General features: G+C 32.6%; 1 protein-coding gene across 2 annotated transcripts in view; it reads right to left on the bottom strand.

Annotated features, from left to right (window-relative positions):
• Positions 1 to 19,795, bottom strand: part of LOC136031322 (pre-mRNA-splicing factor syf1 homolog) — a 110,238-nt gene that overhangs the window by 42,376 nt on the left and 48,067 nt on the right. For both annotated transcript variants that reach the window (XM_065710799.1, XM_065710800.1), the window contains exons 5-6: positions 17,029 to 17,213; positions 3,808 to 3,922 (exon numbers count right to left, since the gene is read on the bottom strand). In XM_065710799.1, coding sequence (XP_065566871.1) covers positions 3,808 to 3,922; positions 17,029 to 17,213 — 300 coding nt within the window. The remainder of the gene's footprint in view (positions 1 to 3,807; positions 3,923 to 17,028; positions 17,214 to 19,795) is intronic.

Here is a 19,795-nt window from a genome sequence, read left to right as displayed (position 1 = left end):
TTTCTTGGACAGGGAGTTTTACTATCGGTAGATTTTCTTCTTTTTCTGTGCTAAATAACTAAAGTTTGTCAGCTCTCTTACCCCATGTGTTTCTCACAGCAAGTGCTTTGTGATGATTTTTTGGAGAAGTCATTACCCAAATGAAAATTTTTGGGATTAAATTTGCTCTCTGACTTGCTGGCTCCATATAACTTTTCTCCTTCAATTGCTTAACCTCGGTATGTAGTGTTAATTTTTCTAACAATCTTTGACTAAATTTTCTTTCAAATGGGCTATCATTGGTTAGTCTTACAGTTTGCGCCATAATATTCGTATTTCTTTTCAGTTGAAGAACCTCAGAGTGCAATAGGGGAGTACTGCATAAAAGATTAATATTGGGATATATTATAAACATATCTTCGGATTAAAACGCATGCTTCGCTTCAAACGGGTTTTTCATTTGTTATCTGCATTTCTCTTCAGATTTTTTTTTATATTTGTTTTTAGTAGAAAAAAAAATAAAAAAAAAGAAAAAAAAATGGTGAGACAGCATACAAAAGAAGTAACATTTTCTGGAATTTTTTTTTTCAATTTGTCATATTAGTATGCCTAGGGACGGCGAACTATTACTTTGTAAAAAAAAAAAAGCTGGAATTAATGTCAAAATTGGTAATCGGGTGTTCAAAATCAGCATCGAAAAGCAATTAAAGGTGAACAAACAGTAGGTAAGGAGCAACTCGCGCAAATAGTAAACAAAACCATGAGAAAATCAAGTTTTATTCGTTTCTGCGGCCTTTTTTTATAGCTTTCGTCACCTCAGTATTGTACGAAAATGCAGTTTCTCATAAAAATTTGATTTAATTTCAAAGTAGCTGATATATATATATATACATATATATATATATATATAGTATATATATATATATATATATATATATATATATATATATATATATATATATATATATATATATATATATATATATATATATATATATATATATATACATATATATATATATATATATATATATATATATATATATATATATATATATATATATATATATGTTTTTAACTACGTAAAACTTATATATATATATATATATAATGGGACAATGGGACATTCTTCGCTGTCCCATTGTCTGTGCATATAAATAGATTGTCAGGTTTACCGACTCTTGAACATGCAACATATAATTGTCCATGGGAAAAACAATCCGTATTCAAATCTATACCTCATTATTATGGCGATTGCCCTTGAGCTTTGTTGATGGTGATTGCTAATTGAACATTCCCTGTGTCCCGGTCGTCATTTATATATCCCCCCTGTGCCCCATGGCGTCCCCCTTGTTGTTGTGTCCCGGTGTCCGGTCTGTAATTTCGTCAGTCGACAAACATGACGTCAGTCGACAAACAACTTCATGACGGCATAATGCTCAATCCTTATAATAATGTCAGTCGACAAACATGACGTCAGTCGACACAAACATGACGTCAGTCAACGGACAAACAAATAACTATATATATATATATATATATATATATATATATATATATATATATATATATATATATATATATATATATATATATATATATATATATATAGATATTATTTTTGTTTATTACAAGCAGATCTAGCAATTTCCTTTAAAATGAACCATTAAGCAGCTCTTTATGATTTTCCAGTGTTTTGCTAGTTGCAGAGGAAAAAAAACGGGAAAAAGGTGCTTTCAATATGGAATGTCGGGATTGCAGCCACTTTCCTTGTTTTTCAGGCCAATTGATTTTCTTTGTTGCTCAAGCAAAGGGACTGTTAGTTTCATTTATAGAGGTTTTGGACAAGACGGCTCTTATGGTGTACTTCGTTTTTCGATCTGACACCTTTTTTAGTGGTTTTGGGTTATTTTTTTTTTACTATGGGACATGTTCGTCTTCTACTATGTTGTAGCTACCGCTACAACCACGATAAGATCTGGGTGGCACAGTACACACAAGTGTTTTAGGGTGGCCAAAAATATCCCGATGGTCGGGGGGGGGGGTGATTCTACAGAAACTTCGCAGGGAGTATGAAAACGCGATATCCTTTTTTCACACACTATTTAATGTTTGATTATGAAATATTTTCTATTTCAAACTCTTTTCTCTAATTTTTCCGTAGGTATAACTATCCATTCTCCCTATGGGCACCCTTCCTAGTATTTCTAGGACTTACTGTTTCTTCTGCGAACTAAACCTAGATGCATGACCACTCATGGATTTTTCACAACATTAAAGGCCGTCAGTACTTATCGTTTTTTATTCAGCTGTTTTTTCTGTAGGGCTCTCAAATAAGGAAGCATAGGAAACGCGACGACCGAAGAATAATATTATAATTAATATTTAGAAGAATAACAATAATATTTGCATTGTGTTACTAGCCGAATTGGCAAAGGAGTTAATGATGACCTATAACTTTCCCAGTTTGTCCAGGACTAATACTCAATTATCTTTATTTTCCCTCTTTTTCCAGTTTCAGCCCCAAACCCTTACATACTGAACAGAAAAAAAAATATATCAAAATCATAAAAATAAAAACTAGACTAGAAACTAGGAACATAAATTTACTAAGTGGCATTTGAAGTATCTCTAGGTGTTTCTTTTCAACTGCCATACCTCCCTTAAACTTTTCATGATTTGTCTTTAAATTTTCTTCTAGCAAATTCGGTTGTGGACCCATAGCTGTCAGCGACCGAGTAGTTTGATTTAAAACCCTTTGTAAATCTTAAAACATTTTTTGGGAACTATACTGAGCTTTTCCAGAGACTCCCCACTCAATGACGTATTTTTTCCTGGGGTTTGGAGCTACAGCAAGTTTGTGTTACTTTAGTGGTATCTGCTTTAGCTAGTTTGACTGACGAGCCATCAGCTGCCAGTTTTCGTGAAGTTTTAGCATATTCTAGTGCTAGGGATGTGCGGGGAATACACCAAATTGTATAAAATTTAACAAGGACTTATTCGTAATCGCTTAAGGACTAAAAAAAGGACTAAAGGAAATATAATAGAAATCATCAACAATATTTATTCCTCGTTCCAACTCCTCACAAAATTCACTCTATGATGGACAATTTGAATAGCTATTAATTCAGCCAGGCTTATATCGATAAATGCTACTTGACAGTCCTTAGAATGTTCAGCATCCTTAGTTACTGTTTTTTTTTTCACTAGGAGTTTTTATATGATATTTTATTGCGTTTTTTTTTTCACCTGCTCCGTCAATGGTTGATTCACGAATAACTGGGTATTCACGAATGACCTATTTTTTACATATAGACATGAAAACAGGTATAATTACATTTAGGACTGGAGTACATCATTAGGAATGCCTCGGCCAAAAATTTTACACAGAAAACTTACAGTCCCACCGCTTGAAAACGAGGCAAATCCCCCTTTTTTACAAAAAGCTGACAAATTTTTGGACAAAATCTGAATTTTCGTAGACAAGGTGATAAGTAACGTCATAATCGTAAGTTACAATCTGAATCACGAATGACGTCAGAAATTACATAAGGCAGCATGAAAGTGGAAGATTAAACGGCAATTAACAAGTCAAAAGTAGAGGGCGCGTACAAAAACTAAGTCATTATTTGGATCCCTTTCAAATCGTGACTGCAGTGGTAGCTACAACCTAGTAAAAAACGCCACGGCCCATACTTAATCAAAAAAATAGCCTTAAACCCCTAAAAATGATGTCAGATCAAAACAAAAAAGTACACCACTGGAATTACATTGCCCAAAATAATACAAGAAACTTACAACTTAAACTTAAAGTATGAGGGTACTTACCCTTTCAAATAGTCCACTTCGTATGTAATAGTCTGCAAGCGAATTCCATAGTTGACCAAGCTGATCTGTATATCTTCGAAGGCCACTTCGTATAATGGCATCAACGTTCAAAGATCTGAAAACCGTAAAAAAATAAAGAATCTAAAATAAAGAGAGGAGGATTTCTATCTCGTTAACAACAGCAATAATGAGACATGGCTTTTTTAATTACATTACGGCAAATAAAAAAATTGGAGCTAATCTTCCGTTCTGCAAGATTGGCCAGACGTACCTTTTTCCTTTTAGCCTATTCTACGATGAGCCATTCCGTAAGAGGAGGTGGAGAAAATAATAAATAAAATGGGAGATGCGTACCAGTTTACTGAAATTACTCAAAGTATGATTAGATTTTTATTCAATACTAGCTGTTGGGGTGGCGCTTCGCGCCACCCCAACACCTAGTTGGTGGGGGCGCTTCGCGCCCCCCCCCCAAGCCCCCCCGCGCGCGTAAGTCGTTACGCGCCATATTAGTTACGCGCCATTGTAGTTGTGTCCCTATGTCCCACCTGTGAATATAGATATATATATATATATATATATATATATATATATATATATATATATATATATATATATATACTAGCTGTTGGGGTGGCGCTTCGCGCCACCCCAACACCTAGTTGGTGGGGGCGCTTCGCAACCCCCCCAAGCCCCCCCGCGCGCGTAAGTCGTTACGCGCCATAATAGTTACGCGCCATTGTAGTTGTGTCCCTATGTCCCACCTGTGAATATAGATATATATATATATATATATATATATATATATATATATATATATATATATATATATATATATATATATATATATATATATATATATATATATATATATATATATATATATATATATATATATGTGGTTTTAACTACGTAAAACTTGCGAATATACAACATTCTTTGCTGTCCCATTGTCTTTGCATATAAATAGATTGTCAGGTTTACCGACTCTTGAACATGCAACATATAATGGTCCATGGGAAAACAATCTGTATTCAGATCTATACCTCATGATTCTAATGATTGCCCTTGAGCTTTGTTGATGGTGATTGCTAATCGACCATTCCCTGTCCCGGTGTCCCGGTCGTCATTTATATCCCCCTGTTTCCCCCGGTGTCCCCGTTGTAGTTGTGTCCCTGTGTCCCGGTCGTCATTTATATTCCCTGTGTCCCGGTCGTCATTTGTATCCCGGTGTCCCGGTCTGTATATACATTCGTTTTTTAGTTTTGTTTTTCTCCTTTATTTTTTTCCTTTTTTTTTCTTTTTTAGCTTATTTAGATTTTTAGATTTTTTAGTTTTTTTATTAGTTTTTAGTTTTTTTTTCTTTTTAGTTTTTTTGTCCCGGTCGTCATTTATATCCCCCTGTTTCCCCCGGTGTCCCCGTTGTAGTTGTGTCCCTGTGTCCCGGTCGTCATTTATATTCCCTGTGTCCCGGTCGTCATTTGTATCCCGATGTACCGGTCTGTATATACATTCGTTTTTTAGTTTTGTTTTTCTCCTTTATTTTTTTCCTTTTTTTTTCTTTTTTAGTTTATTTAGATTTTTTGATTTTTTAGTTTTTTTATTAGTTTTTAGTTTTTTTTTCTTTTTAGTTTTTTTGTAGTTTTTACCTTCTTTTTAGTTTTGTTAGTTTTTTTTTTTACTTATGTCCTGGTCGTCATTTATACTCCCTGTGTCCCGGTGCTTTGTTGATTGCTAATCGAACATTCCTTTTGTCCTGGTCGCTTTCTCTTTGAGTGTCGTCATTTATTTTTTTCTTTTTTAGTTCTTTTAGTTTTTACCTTTTTTAGTTTTTTTTAGTTTTTTAGATTAAAATTTTTTTTAGTTTTTTCCTTTTTTTCTTTTTAGTTTTTTATTGGTTTTTACCTTTATTTTAGCTTATTTTTCAGTTTTTTCCTTTTTTTTAGTTTTTTTCTATTTTTTATTTTTTTTGTTTTTTACCTTTTTTTAGTTTTTTTAGTTTTTTTAGTTTTTTTAGTTTTTTAGCTTTTTTACTTTTTTTATTAGTTTTTAGTTTTTTTGTAGTTTTTGCCTTTTTTTAGTTTTTTCAGTTTTTTTTTAGTTTTTTATTGGTTTTTACCTTTATTTTAGCTTATTTTTCAGTTTTTTCCTTTTTTTTAGTTTTTTTTAGTTTTTTTTAGTTTTTAGTTTTTTTAGTTTTTTACCTTTTTTTAGTTTTTTTAGTTTTTTTAGTTTTTTAGCTTTTTTATTAGTTTTTAGTTTTTTTTGTAGTTTTTGCCTTTTTTTTAGTTTTTTTAGTTTTTTAGCTTTTTTATTAGTTTTTAGTTTTTTTGTAGTTTTTGCCTTTTTTTAGTTTTTTTAGTTTTTTAGCTTTTTTATTTTTTTTATTAGTTTTTAGTTTTTTTTGTAGTTTTTGCCTTTTTTTAGTTTTTTCAGTTTTGACGTCACCTGATCCAGTTTTTTCAGGTGACGTCACCTGATCCACGATCCACAGATCCACAGACAACTTATTTTTATATATATAGATAGTTTTTTTTTTTTTACTTATGTCCTGGTCGTCATTTATACTCCCTGTGTCCCGGTGCTTTGTTGATTGCTAATCGAACATTCCTTTTGTCCTGGTCGCTTTCTCTTTGAGTGTCGTCATTTATTTTTTTCTTTTTTAGTTCTTTTAGTTTTTACCTTTTTTAGTTTTTTTTAGTTTTTTAGATGAAAATTTTTTTTAGTTTTTTCCTTTTTTTCTTTTTAGTTTTTTATTGGTTTTTACCTTTATTTTAGCTTATTTTTCAGTTTTTTCCTTTTTTTTAGTTTTTTTTTATTTTTTATTTTTTTTAGTTTTTTACCTTTTTTTAGTTTTTTTAGTTTTTTAGTTTTTTAGCTTTTTTACTTTTTTTATTAGTTTTTAGTTTTTTTTTGTAGTTTTTGCCTTTTTTTAGTTTTTTCAGTTTTTTTTTAGCTTTTTATTGGTTTTTACCTTTATTTTAGCTTATTTTTCAGTTTTTTCCTTTTTTTTAGTTTTTTTTAGTTTTTAGTTTTTTTTAGTTTTTTACCTTTTTTTAGTTTTTTTAGTTTTTTTAGTTTTTTAGCTTTTTTATTTTTTTTATTAGTTTTTAGTTTTTTTTGTAGTTGTTGCCTTTTTTTAGTTTTTTTAGTTTTTTAGCTTTTTTATTAGTTTTTAGTTTTTTTGTAGTTTTTGCCTTTTTTTTTAGTTTTTTTAGTTTTTTAGCTTTTTTATTTTTTTTATTAGTTTTTAGTTTTTTTTGTAGTTTTTGCCTTTTTTTAGTTTTTTCAGTTTTGACGTCACCTGATCCAGTTTTTTCAGGTGACGTCACCTGATCCATCCACAGATCCACACACAGACAACTTATTTTTATATATATAGATATAATCTGGCGTAACGGACAGACAACTTATTTTTATATATATAGATATATATATATCTATATATATAAAAATAAGTTGTCTGTCTGTGGATGTGTGGATGGATGTGTGGATGGATGTGTCAGGTGACGTCACCTGAAAAAACTGGATTAGGTGACGTCAAAACTGAAAAAACTAAAAAAAGGCAAAAACTACAAAAAAAAACTAAAAACTAATAAAAAAAATAAAAAAGCTAAAAAACTAAAAAAACTATAAAGGTAAAAACCAATAAAAAACTAAAAAAAAAACTGAAAAAACTAAAAAAAGGCAAAAACTACAAAAAAAAACTAAAAACTAATAAAAAAAGTAAAAAAGCTAAAAAACTAAAAAAACTAAAAAAACTAAAAAAAGGTAAAAAACTAAAAAAAATAAAAAATAAAAAAAAACTAAAAAAAAGGAAAAAACTGAAAAATAAGCTAAAATAAAGGTAAAAACCAATAAAAAACTAAAAAAAAAAAGGAAAAAACTAATAAATGACGACACTCAAAGAGAAAGCGACCAGGACAAAAAACTAAAAAAAAAGGCAAAAACTACAAAAAAACTAAAAACTAATAAAAAAAATAAAAAAGCTAAAAAACTAAAAAAACTAAAAAAAGGTAAAAAACTAAAAAAACTAAAAACTAAAAAAAAACTAAAAAAGGTAAAAACTAAAAGAACTAAAAAAGAAAAAAATAAATGACGACACTCAAAGAGAAAGCGACCAGGACAAAAGGAATGTTCGATTAGCAATCAACAAAGCACCGGGACACAGGGAGTATAAATGACGACCAGGACACAAGTAAAAAAAAAAATTAACAAAACTAAAAAGAAGGTAAAAACTACAAAAAAACTGAAAAGAAAAAAAAACTAAAAACTAATAAAAAAACTAAAAAATCTAAAAATCTAAATAAACTAAAAAAGAAAAAAAAAGGAAAAAAATAAAGGAGAAAAACAAAACTAAAAAACGAATGTATATACAGACCGGTACACCGGGATACAAATGACGACCGGGACACAGGGAATATAAATAACGACCGGGACACAGGGACACAACTACAACGGGGACACCGGGGGAAACAGGGGGATATAAATGACGACCGGGACAAAAAAACTAAAAAGAAATAAAAACTAAAAACTAATAAAAAAAACTAAAAAATCTAAAAATCTAAATAAGCTAAAAAAGAAAAAAAAAGGAAAAAAATAAAGGAGAAAAACAAAACTAAAAAACGAATGTATATACAGACCGGGACACCGGGATACAAATGATGACCGGGACGCGGGACACAGGGAATATAAATGACGACCGGGACACAGGGACACAACTACAACGGGGACACCGGGGGAAACAGGGGGATAACCTGACAATCTATTTATATGCAAAGACAATGGGACAGCAAAGAATGTTGTATATTCGCAAGTTTTACGTAGTTAAAACCATATATATATATATATATCTATATTCACAGGTGGGACATAGGGACACAACTACAATGGCGCGTAACTATTATGGCGCGTAACGACTTACGCGCGCGGGGGGGCTTGGGGGGGGCGCGAAGCGCCCCCACCAACTAGGTGTTGGGGTGGCGCGAAGCGCCACCCCAACAGCTAGTATATATATATATATATATATATATATATATATATATATACATATATATATATATATATATATATATATATATATATATATATATATATATATATATGTTTTTAACTACGTAAAACTTGCGAATATACAACATTCTTTGCTGTCCCATTGTCTGTGCATATAAATAGATTTTCAGGTTTACCGACTCTTGAACATGCAACATATAATGGTCCATGGGAAAACAATCCGTATTCAGATCTATACCTCATGATTCTAATGATTGCCCTTGAGCTTTGTTGATGGTGATTGCTAATCGACCATTCCCTGAGTCGCCATCGTCATTTATATATCCCCCTGTGCACCCCGGCGTCCCCTTTGTAGTTATGTCCCTGTGTCCCGGTCGTCATTTATATTCCCTGTGTCCCGGTCGTCATTTGTGTCCCGGTGTTCCAGTCTGTGATTTCTCTTTGAGTGTCCCGGGCGTCATTTATATTCCTTGTGTCCCGGTGTCCCGGTCGTCATTTATATCCCCCTGTGCCCCCCGGCGTCCCCATTGTAGTTGTGTCCCTGTGTCCCGGTCGTCATTTATATTCCCTGTGTCCCGGTCGTCATTTGTATCCCGGTGTCCCGGTCTGTATATACATTCGTTTTTTAGTTTTGTTTTTCTCCTTTATTTTTTCCTTTATTTATTTTCCCCTGTGCCCCCCGGCGTCCCCATTGTAGTTGTGTCCCTGTGTCCCGGTCGTCATTTATATTCCCTGTGTCCCGGTCGTCATTTGTATCCCGGTGTCCCGGTCTGTATATACATTCGTTTTTTAGTTTTGTTTTTCTCCTTTATTTTTTTCCTTTTTTCTTTTTTCTCTTTTTTAGTTTATTTAGATTTTTAGATTTTTTAGTTTTTTTTATTAGTTTTTAGTTTTTTTGTAGTTTTTACCATTTTTTTAGTTTTTTTAGTTTTTTTTTAACTTATGTCCTGGTCGTCATTTATACTCCCTGTGTCCCGGTCGTCATTTGTGTCTCGGTGCTTTGTTGATTGCTAATTTATATTATATTTATATTTATATTTTTTATATTTATTAATATTTTTTTAGTTTTCTTTTTCTCTTATTTTTCAGTTTTTTCCTTTTTTTAGTTTTTTCTTTTTTAGTTTTTAGTTTTTTTTTGTTTTTTACCTTTTTTTAGTTTTTTTAGTTTTTTTAGTTTTTTAGCTTTTTTAGTTTTTTATTAGTTTTTAGTTTTTTTTTTAGTTTTTGCCTTTTTTTAGTTTTTCAGTTTTTTTAGTTTTTAGTTTTTTAACCTTTTTTTAGTTTTTTTTAGTTTTTTAGCTTTTTTAGTTTTTTTTCTTTTTAGTTTTTTTTGTAGTTTTTACCTTTTTTAGTTTTTTTTCTTCTTTTGTATTAGTGTGAAATAATTCAGACGTCATATGCGGACAAACACGACGTCACTCGACAGACAGACAGACAGACATAACCCACAAACAACTTATTTTTATAGATATTTATTCATATTTTTTTAGTTTTCTTTTTCTCTTTTATTTTTCAGTTTTTTCCTTTTTTTTAGTTTTTTTCTTTTTTAGTTTTTAGTTTTTTTTAGTTTTTTACCTTTTTTACCTTTTTTAGTTTTTTTAGTTTTTTAGCTTTTTTAGTTTTTTTATTAGTTTTTATTTTTTTTGTAGTTTTTGCCTTTTTTTATTTTTTCAGTTTTTTTTTTAGTTATTAGATTTTTACCTTTTTTTAGTTTTTTTTTAGTTTTTTAGCTTTTTTAGTTTTTTTTTCTTTTTAGTTTTTTTTTGTAGTTTTTACCTTTTTTAATTTTTTTCTTCTTTTGTATTAGTGTGAAATAATTTAGTGTGACGTCACCTGATCCACAGATCCACAGATCCACACACAGACAACTTATTTTTATATATATAGATAATACGTTTTTTCCAAACGTATTTTTAAATTTCTGGTTATCATAGGTTGCAGTTCACTCTTTATTAATTGCAGCTATTGTTACAAACATGATGACGATATATTTTCAGTTTATTGTGTTTTTTTTTTTTTTTATTTTCACCATAACTCACACAGAGCAGACCTAAAATTGCTAACGGAATAAAACATTTAAACAGATCTTTAACATAGCATCGTAAAGCAGCTACGTATCTCAAAGCAGGTTTGTTAAAATTTATCTTTTGTATTTAGCACGTTAGTAACCACACATCGCTTTTGGTATGGAGAGCAGGGGATTCGATTTGACAGGAAGATCTGAATTTGCGGCGATATTAGCTCACAGAACTAACATTTCAGGGGATTTTATGAACAGACTAAACTTTGGTTTGAGTTTTTTTGGATAGGCAAGTAAAATTTTTGAAGTTTAAACTACACCCTTGTGATAATTAGTTTACACTTGAAATAGCCTGGATGTATGGGGAAAAGTATAAGGTTATTTGAAAATGCATCTTAACCTTACTTGAAGCATTTTCTTTCATTTTAATCGATTAAACCGAAGAAAATTAACGTGCGATGCGGTAAGTTTGAGTACATACTCCCCAGAATATTGTTTCCACGCATCATCCCTGTCTTTGAAAAGATCTTGACGGTTGCTCAGGCATTGAAGCAATTCCGCCTCTAGATAATCTGTCTCTTTCATGGGTTAAATTTTCGCAGAGGTAGTAATAACACAGATTGGTTATGCTTTATGAGGTTGTCTTTTACAGAACTACCATAACAGTGCAGTTTTTTTTTAACTATTTATTTTATTTTCAATAAAATAAATTAAAAAAAAATAATTTTAAATAAATTATAAATAATTAATTTTATTAATTTTAAACTATTAAATTATTAATTAATTAATAATTAAATAATTAAAATTATTAATTTTAATTAATAATAATTAATAATTAAATAATTTTAAAATAAATGAAATTAAAATAAATTTAAAATAAAAAAGGGTCAAACTGCATACGATTATGTATAAGTTACATTGGATTCTACCGACATATGTGCATTTTTGTTTAAGCTAAGTTGCAAACAAATAAATAAGCTGATGTGACTGCGAAGCCTCCAATACAAAACATAAAAATATTTAGAAAAATGTAGGCTTCTCATTACTGTTACTACTAAGAACTTTTTGCCAACAACGAGCCACCTGAGGCCAACACAGCTATCCAGGCTCCCCTCCACCACCACCCGCCATATTCATTCTTTACTTTCAGTTTCATCCATATGTTTCTTATGACCTCTTTTCATCCTATTCAGGGCCTAGCTACTGTTCGTTTGACCCCAAACGAATAGCCGAAAAAACTTTATCTTTGACGATATGTCGCATTTCATCTATAAAACGTTGCCTGGCCATCTTAATGGCGTTCGATACCATTAATGTCATTCAGCGAGTCTTGGTGTCGGCCGACAGTCTGACAGACAAAGGATTAGTAGACTTTCCCAGCACTACAGAGAGCTTCCGAAGCGATTTTAGTAAAAATTGATAGGACATCTTAAACGTGTCGACAGATTGAAAAGCTAATGAAAGGCTAGTTAAAACAAAGAAAAACTCTAATCTCTAACTAATGTTTAAGCAAAACGCTGTCTACTCAACGTCCATATAGCGAAGGCCGTAATGCTCCAGCATTTTTATTGGACGGGGGGCAAGAGGGGCCCACATATGCAGAGTCAAGGGGTGGGGCAGCATAATAATTTGTTAAAATTATCGGGAGGGGCAACTTACCCCCCCAAATGAAACCACTGCATACAGCATACATAATATGCATACTGCGTCGGCAAAGATTTTAATCTAGGTGGTTAGCACAACAGGAAACTTTCAAAGCTGTGAATTTTTTTGTAGAATATTTTTATTATAGTTTCATGATACAATATTTTTATGATAGCTTTATTATAGAATATTTTTAGAGACTGTCCTTTCCTGAAGTTTAGAAGGAAATGTCTGCTCCGTTCAATAAAAAAAATCATGTTGTCTAGTTATGCGAGTTTCACCAGAAATCTAAATATTTCTTTCTCCGGTACAAAATAGGAGAAGTTAAATGGTTTTTCTAAGATTTCCAGGCAGTCGGTGTAGCCCTTTTTTTCGGATCTCTTACCAAATATATACAAGTTATGGCAAGAACGCATAATAAGTTAGATCATATAAGCTAAAAAGTTTATAATGGACGAGATAGGGCGATCCTAAATAGCATCAAGGGGCCTTAATCATTCGTTCATTTATAGCCACCAAATGACATGTTACGTTAGATGAGCAAGGAATAAAAATCGGCCATTGTCACGTTTTCGCTTTTCAAACTGACTACACTTGAACTGTTCTTTTATGTGTCACCCGTCTAATTTAGCATAATTAATGCCAAAAGTGTCACGATAATTAAAAGTTACATAAATTCTATTCTATCTTTTCAATAAATAAAAACCATTAAAAATGAAAGTCGTGACAGGAAGTGGTTTGCTGATTTTAAGCTCTATTAGCCGATTACACAATAATTTTGACACAGTAGATGGAAATCATATCAAATGAACATATATATCTTGCATGCATAAAATTACGTATATAATTATTCATTTACTCTTTATTTACTTATCTTTTTATATTACTTTTCCTATACTCTTTATCATTTACTCATTTATAATTTTTACTTACTCTTACTCTTTTTTTCATTGCTTTTCATTTAATCTTTATCTACTTTTGTTCAATGAGGAGGGTGGAGCGGAAGTTTGGACCGAATATCTGCATGTTTATCTTTCCTTCACAAGGTTTTTATTTGGTCAGATAAATTATGGTAGTTATTTGGGATTCAGCTAATTTAAAACTTATTATAGTCAATCGATTTGACAAACAATAATATGTTTTGTTAACAATCATAATTTGTTCATCGCTGAATTATTTCTTAACCATTTGATTTTGGCAAAAAATGAGTGTTCTGATCATTTCACTTACAAGAATTTATCGTTTCAGAAAATGTAATCGATACTGCATTTTGAGCTCAATTCAAAAGGCGACTGTATTTTTTCTCGTTTCTACGTTTTTATATGACGAATTTTCCGTTTTTATTAATTCCCAGAATAGTAATCCTGGCAAATTCCTCCAGTTTAAATTTCCCTGGAAAGTTAATTCCTTGGAAACACCCCCTACTCCCACAAAAAACCCTCCCAGTGCAAAATCACCCAGCAGAAAATTCACCCCCCTCCCCTAACAATGTATGTAAATTTTCCGTTAACAAATACTAGACGCTATCAATGGGCAAATTTCTAAACTTACGAACCTTTCCCCAGGAATTGTGGGGATCATTTTAGTAAGGGGATGGTTATTGGACGACTTTTGGGGAAAAGGGGCGTGGGAGGAGGGCTAGTTGACTTTCAATTTTTTTGGTCACTTAGAAAGGGCACTAGAACTTTTAAATTTTTGTTCAAATGAGGCTCTCTTCCGACCTTCTAGGACCATTAGTTCGATCGATCACCCCTGGAAAGAACAAAAACCGTGATCTTTCTTCTGACAAAAAAAAACAAAAGAAAATTCCACATTTTTGCACATGGGAGCTTGAAATCTCTACAGTAGGGTTTTCTGAACACGCTGAATCTGAGGGTGCAACTTTCAATAAAATTCCTTGACTTTTCGGGGATGTTCCCCCCTTTTACAAAAACTAGGCAAGCTCATAGCTTTTGATGAGTAACACTAAACTTAACGAATCAAATATATTTGGAATCAGCATAATAAGCCAATTCTTTTGATGTATCTATTGATACCAAAACCCGTTTTTTAGAATTTCGGATACTATTGAGGCTAATAGTGTAGGAGTTACAGTAGTAATAATATTTGATTTCAGTTTCTGAAAAATACCAAGAAACGCCAAATTCTCGATGGTATTGATGATCTTTTTTCAACACTAGCACCACGGGCATAAATTGCTATGGGCAGAGGGTAAATCCTCCCGACCTGAGTAGACCCCTTCCTGCTGAAATCTATTTACAGGAAAAAGCATGACAAAACTAAGATTAGCATGTACAATTTAAGCATCCAAAAAATCAATGGCACTTGTATAATATACGCCCTACCTAATGTTCTTTTAGTAGGCTACGATTCTCTGACACTCCTAATGAAATATACCAAATTAAGATACAAATATCAAACAGTTCGTGGTAACAAACTATAGTAAGGGGCGACCCGGCTCAATAGTAACCAAAACTCTAAAAAAATGGAATTTTGATACCAATAGCTACATCAAAAGAATCACATTTTAATGCTGATCTTAAATATATAAATTTGATCAAGTTTAATCTTACCCAGCAAAAGTTACGAGCATGAGAAAATTTGCGTTATTTTAGAAAATAGGGGGAACACCCCATAAAAGTCATAGAATCTTAACAAAAATCACACCATCAGATTCAGCGTATCAGAGAACCCTACTGTAGAAGTTTCAAGCTTTTATCCACAAAAATATGGAATTTTGTATTTTTTGCCAGAAGGCAGATCACGGATGCGTGTTTATTGTTTTTTTTTTCCCAGGGGTGATCGTATCGACCCAGTTGTCCTAGAATGTTCCGAGAGGGCTCATTCTAGCGGAAATGAAAAGTTCTAGTGCCCTTTTTAAGTGACCAAAAAAATTGGAGGGCACCTAGGCTCCCTCCCACGCTAATTATTTTCCCACTTTTACTGTTTTAAAAAGAAGAGTTGAGAGAAAGAATCAAACTTTAGCGTAAAGAGCGGGGCGTTGAGGAGGAAGCAGCCCCTTTCATATACGAAGTAATTTCTGTTCGTTTTAAGTTTTAATGTCGCTCCTTACTTTCAGTTAAAAAAACTTGTTTTTTTAATATTTAATAATACTTTAGAGGGGGTGGGGGTAAAGTATAGCGGGTCTGCATACTTAACGTGTAACATACAATTATTCTGCATATTATGTACTAAGAATTGTTCTCTAACTTCAAACTGCCAAAATACTTTACCCCCACTCTCTTAATGTGCAAATATATAGCTTAAATTACATATTTCCATCTATTCTGTCACTTCTCTTTTTCTTGTCTAACGCTATGCTGAAAGGAACTAACAAAAAAAAAATTGGTTTTAAAATGCGTGAATGAAAGAACGACTTGAGCGGTAGGGCGTTTATCATACAAGTACCGAAACAAATACTTGAAATCAATTTTTAATATCGATTTAATTAAGAAGTTCATCGTGCGCAACTTTTGCTAGTCTGTGCTCAGTTAGAAGCAAGATTTTTTTTTTTCAATATGAAAGTGTCTCTGTTTGGAAAATTGGTAAAATACCTACCATGCTACTAATCTAGCATGGTAGGTATTTTAACAATTTTCCAAACTGAAACAGAATTTTTACATAGCGTATCATCTAATATTCTTTTCTTTTGTAGTTAGATTAGGTAATTTTTGCGTTGAATTCTGTTTTTTTTTTTTGTGCGTGTTCGTACTGTTGTTAATTTCCTTGCTTGTCTGTTATTTATTTATATTTTGTGTGTATATGGCCCACGGGTTTTTGAAATACACTTATCTATCTATCTATCTATCTAATAGTGTGCCTAGTATATTGGGTAGGCATCGGGTTTCAAGTTCCTAAAAAACTTTTATTTATAGGACCAGACGTTGAACTAGTTTAGAACACATCAAAGTAGTAGGAAAAGGAATGTCAAACAGAATAAACTTGACATTTGTGTTATATCTACTGCTGTACGTTTTGGGTGATCTTCCCTGAATTGACGTAAATCCACACCCCTTCTATACTAGGAGTAGTGAATCTTATAATTTATAAAACTATATGGAGTTTGTGTTAATATATAGGTTGAAAGTTAACCGAATTAGCTGAGACAGCACTTGAGCCTTGGTTGGTATAGAAGGCTAATAAGTTACATCAACATAATCAAATTAACCTAAAAATAAATGAGTGGTTATTTGAGGGAAATGTCTTGAGATACTCTAAATTACCAAAAGTACCACTTAGAAAGAATGGTATAAGAGATTTTTTACAGGGGAGGAGGTTGGGAAGTAGGAAAAATAATGTTCTTTGCTTCTTTTTTTCCATATTTTGAAATTTTTATCTTTAGCTTATATAAGCAAATTCTCCTTCATCTAGTTTATGAAAGTCCTATGATTAGCCTACAGTGAATGCAAATAAGGTTTCCAGTGATAGTGTTAAATCATAAACTTATTCCCACTAATTATAAAGCTTTTAAAAAAACCTACCCCCATTCAAATCAACACTATTCACTTGAACTCAATAAAAATTATTTTAGAGAACATTTTACTTACTTGACACGGAGAGGATTTTGTGAAATAAGTTCACAGAGCTCGTTCCAAAGCTGATGGTTCGATTTCCCGTATTTTGAGACGAAGTCATCGCTGTTAACTAGTTTTGCAAGCCGAACGGCAACTTCATCTAATCGTTCTGCTTCTTTTAAATATGTGACATAATCCTCGGCATCTTGCGGTGAGAACTGAAAAAGAAAAGAAAAGAAAACAATTGATGCAAACGTTACAAACATACCTGTGCAAAAAAGAAGAGAGGCGCGGGTATAATCAAAGAGCTCCCTAACTTTAGTTTGGGACCTCAATCACGGCAGGGCTTTAGAAAACTATGTAACAGTTCACTTAAAAACATGAAATTCATAACTGTTTATTAGATTTACAACATAGGTGCACCTAGGTCAAACCTTAGACGAGAGAGAAAATCTAAATGAACAGAGTTTGATTACCATTCCTGCCAAGACAATTCCCTTCCTCAACTATCTGTACGTTTGTATGTTTAAAATAAAGTCCAGGTTTGTTTACTTGTCCAATGCTATGAAGAAAGCCCTTCGTCGTCAAATACATGATATCACGTATCTAGAACTTGTGCTTATTTTTACCATCAAGTTTCATCCCGATCTCTCCATTCTAAGCGTTTTCCAAGATTTCGGTTTCCCCAATCCTCTCCCTCCATGTCCTCCGGTCTAATCTGAATTGAAAATGAAGCATCTGAGACATGAGATCTTTCTATATATTAATTTTTATTAAGATCCGATCACCCAATCGTAAGATGAACATACCTTAGTTTCAACGATTTTTCTCCCTCCAGCCCCACCCCCAAATGGTCAAATCGAGGAAATGACTGTTATCAAGTCAATTTGTGCAGGTCCCTGACAAGCCTACCAATTTTCCTCGTCCTAGCATGTTCAGAAGCACCGAACTCATCAGATCACAGGAAATCCCCCCCCAACTCCCCCAAAGAGAGAGGATTTCCCCCAAAGAGATTTCATTAAGATCAAATAACCCGTTCGTAAGTTAAAAGGACCTCATTTTTTCTAATTTTTTCGAATTACCGAATAATGTCCCCCCCCCACCCCCAACTTTCCCAAACAGAGCGGCTCCGGTCCGGTTATGTCAATCACGTATCTAGGACTTGTGCTTATTCTTCCCACCAAGTTTCATCCCGATCTCTCCACTCCGCTCTAAGCGTTTTCCAAGATTTCCGATTCCCCCTTCAACTCCCCACAAAGTCACTTGATCCGGTAAGGAATTAAGTTTTTTAATGTTTTTTAATATAGAGTTAAGAGAAAGAGTCAAACTTTAGCGTAAAGAGCGGGGTGTTGAGGAGGAAAAGCCCCTTTCATATACGGAGTAATTTCTGTTCGTTTTAAGTTTTAATGTCGCTCCTTACTTTCATTTAAAAAACTTGTTTTTTTTTATTTCTGGACGTTTTTGAATTAATGCATGGTTTGATCTTGGCTCTCCGCATATAAATAATTAAAACGAAATCTACATATTAATTTTTTGGGGATAAATGGCTTTTTCATAGTTTTAATCGGAAGATTTTAAGAAAAAGGAGCGAGGGAGGATTCCTAGTTGCCCTCCAATTTTTTGATTACTAAAAAAGGCAACAATAACTTATAATTTTTACGAACGTTCTCATAAGTAAAAAAAATACGTAACTTAAGAATTAAATTGTTTTTATGTTTCGTTAAATTGATATTTCGTATTAAATTGTTTATATTTATTTCGTATGTTTTTATTGCGTAAATGAGGGGGCTCACCACTCGTCGATACCTCGCTCTTTACATTAAAACTTAAATTTTGTCCCAATTCCTTAAGAATGACCCTGAATCACAAAGGCCGTAGAATAAATAGTTGAAATTACTAAAAATAGTTTAGCGTAAAGAACGTTATTACGAGAACGGTATTACGAGGAGGTAAAACCCTCATATGCGTAAAAATTTCTGTTCGTTTTAAGTTTTAATGCTGCTTCTAACTTTTAGTAGAAAAAAAACTTTCCATATTTATTTTTTCATTATTTTTTAAAATAATGCTAGAAACTCCTGCGCCTCCTCCATTGGAAGTCTCTTCCCCCATGAGAAGTTCCTCCATGGAAAGATCCTGCCCGGTAGCCCCCCTCAAATATCCCCCCAAACCAAAAAATCCCCCTGAAAATGTCTGTACACTTCCCAGTAACCATTACTATATGTAAACACAGGTCAAAGTTTGTAAATTGCAGCTCCTCCCAAGGGGACTGCGGGGGAGTAAGTCGTCCCCAAAGACACAGTTATTGGGGTTTTCGACTATGGTGAATAAAATGGCTATTTGGGAATTTTGATCCGTTGACTTTGGGGAAAAATGAGCGTGGGAGGGGGCTTAGGTGCCCTCCAATTTTTTGGTCACTTAAAAAGGGGACTAGAAATTTTCATTTCCGTTAGAATGAGCCCTTTCACGACATTATAGGACCACTGAGTCGACACGATCACTCCTGAAAAAAAAAAAATTAAATAAACACGCATCCGTGATTTGTCTTCTGGCAAAAAATGCGAAATTCCACATTTTTGTAGATTGGGACATGACAATTCTACAGTAAGGTTCTCTGATACGCTGAATCTGACAGTGTGATTTTCGTTAAGATCGTATGACTTTTAGGGGGTGTTTCCCCCTATTTTCTAAAATGAGTCAAATTTTCTCAGGCTCGTAACTTTTGATGCGTAAGACTAAACTTGATGAGACTTATATATTTAAAATTCCATTCTTTTGATGTAGCTATTGGTATCAAAATTCC

The sequence above is a fragment of the Artemia franciscana genome, chromosome 9, assembly GCF_032884065.1.
Source record: "Artemia franciscana chromosome 9, ASM3288406v1, whole genome shotgun sequence".
Classification (NCBI taxonomy): Eukaryota; Metazoa; Arthropoda; class Branchiopoda; order Anostraca; family Artemiidae; genus Artemia; species Artemia franciscana.
This window is presented reverse-complemented; position numbering and strand designations above follow the sequence as displayed.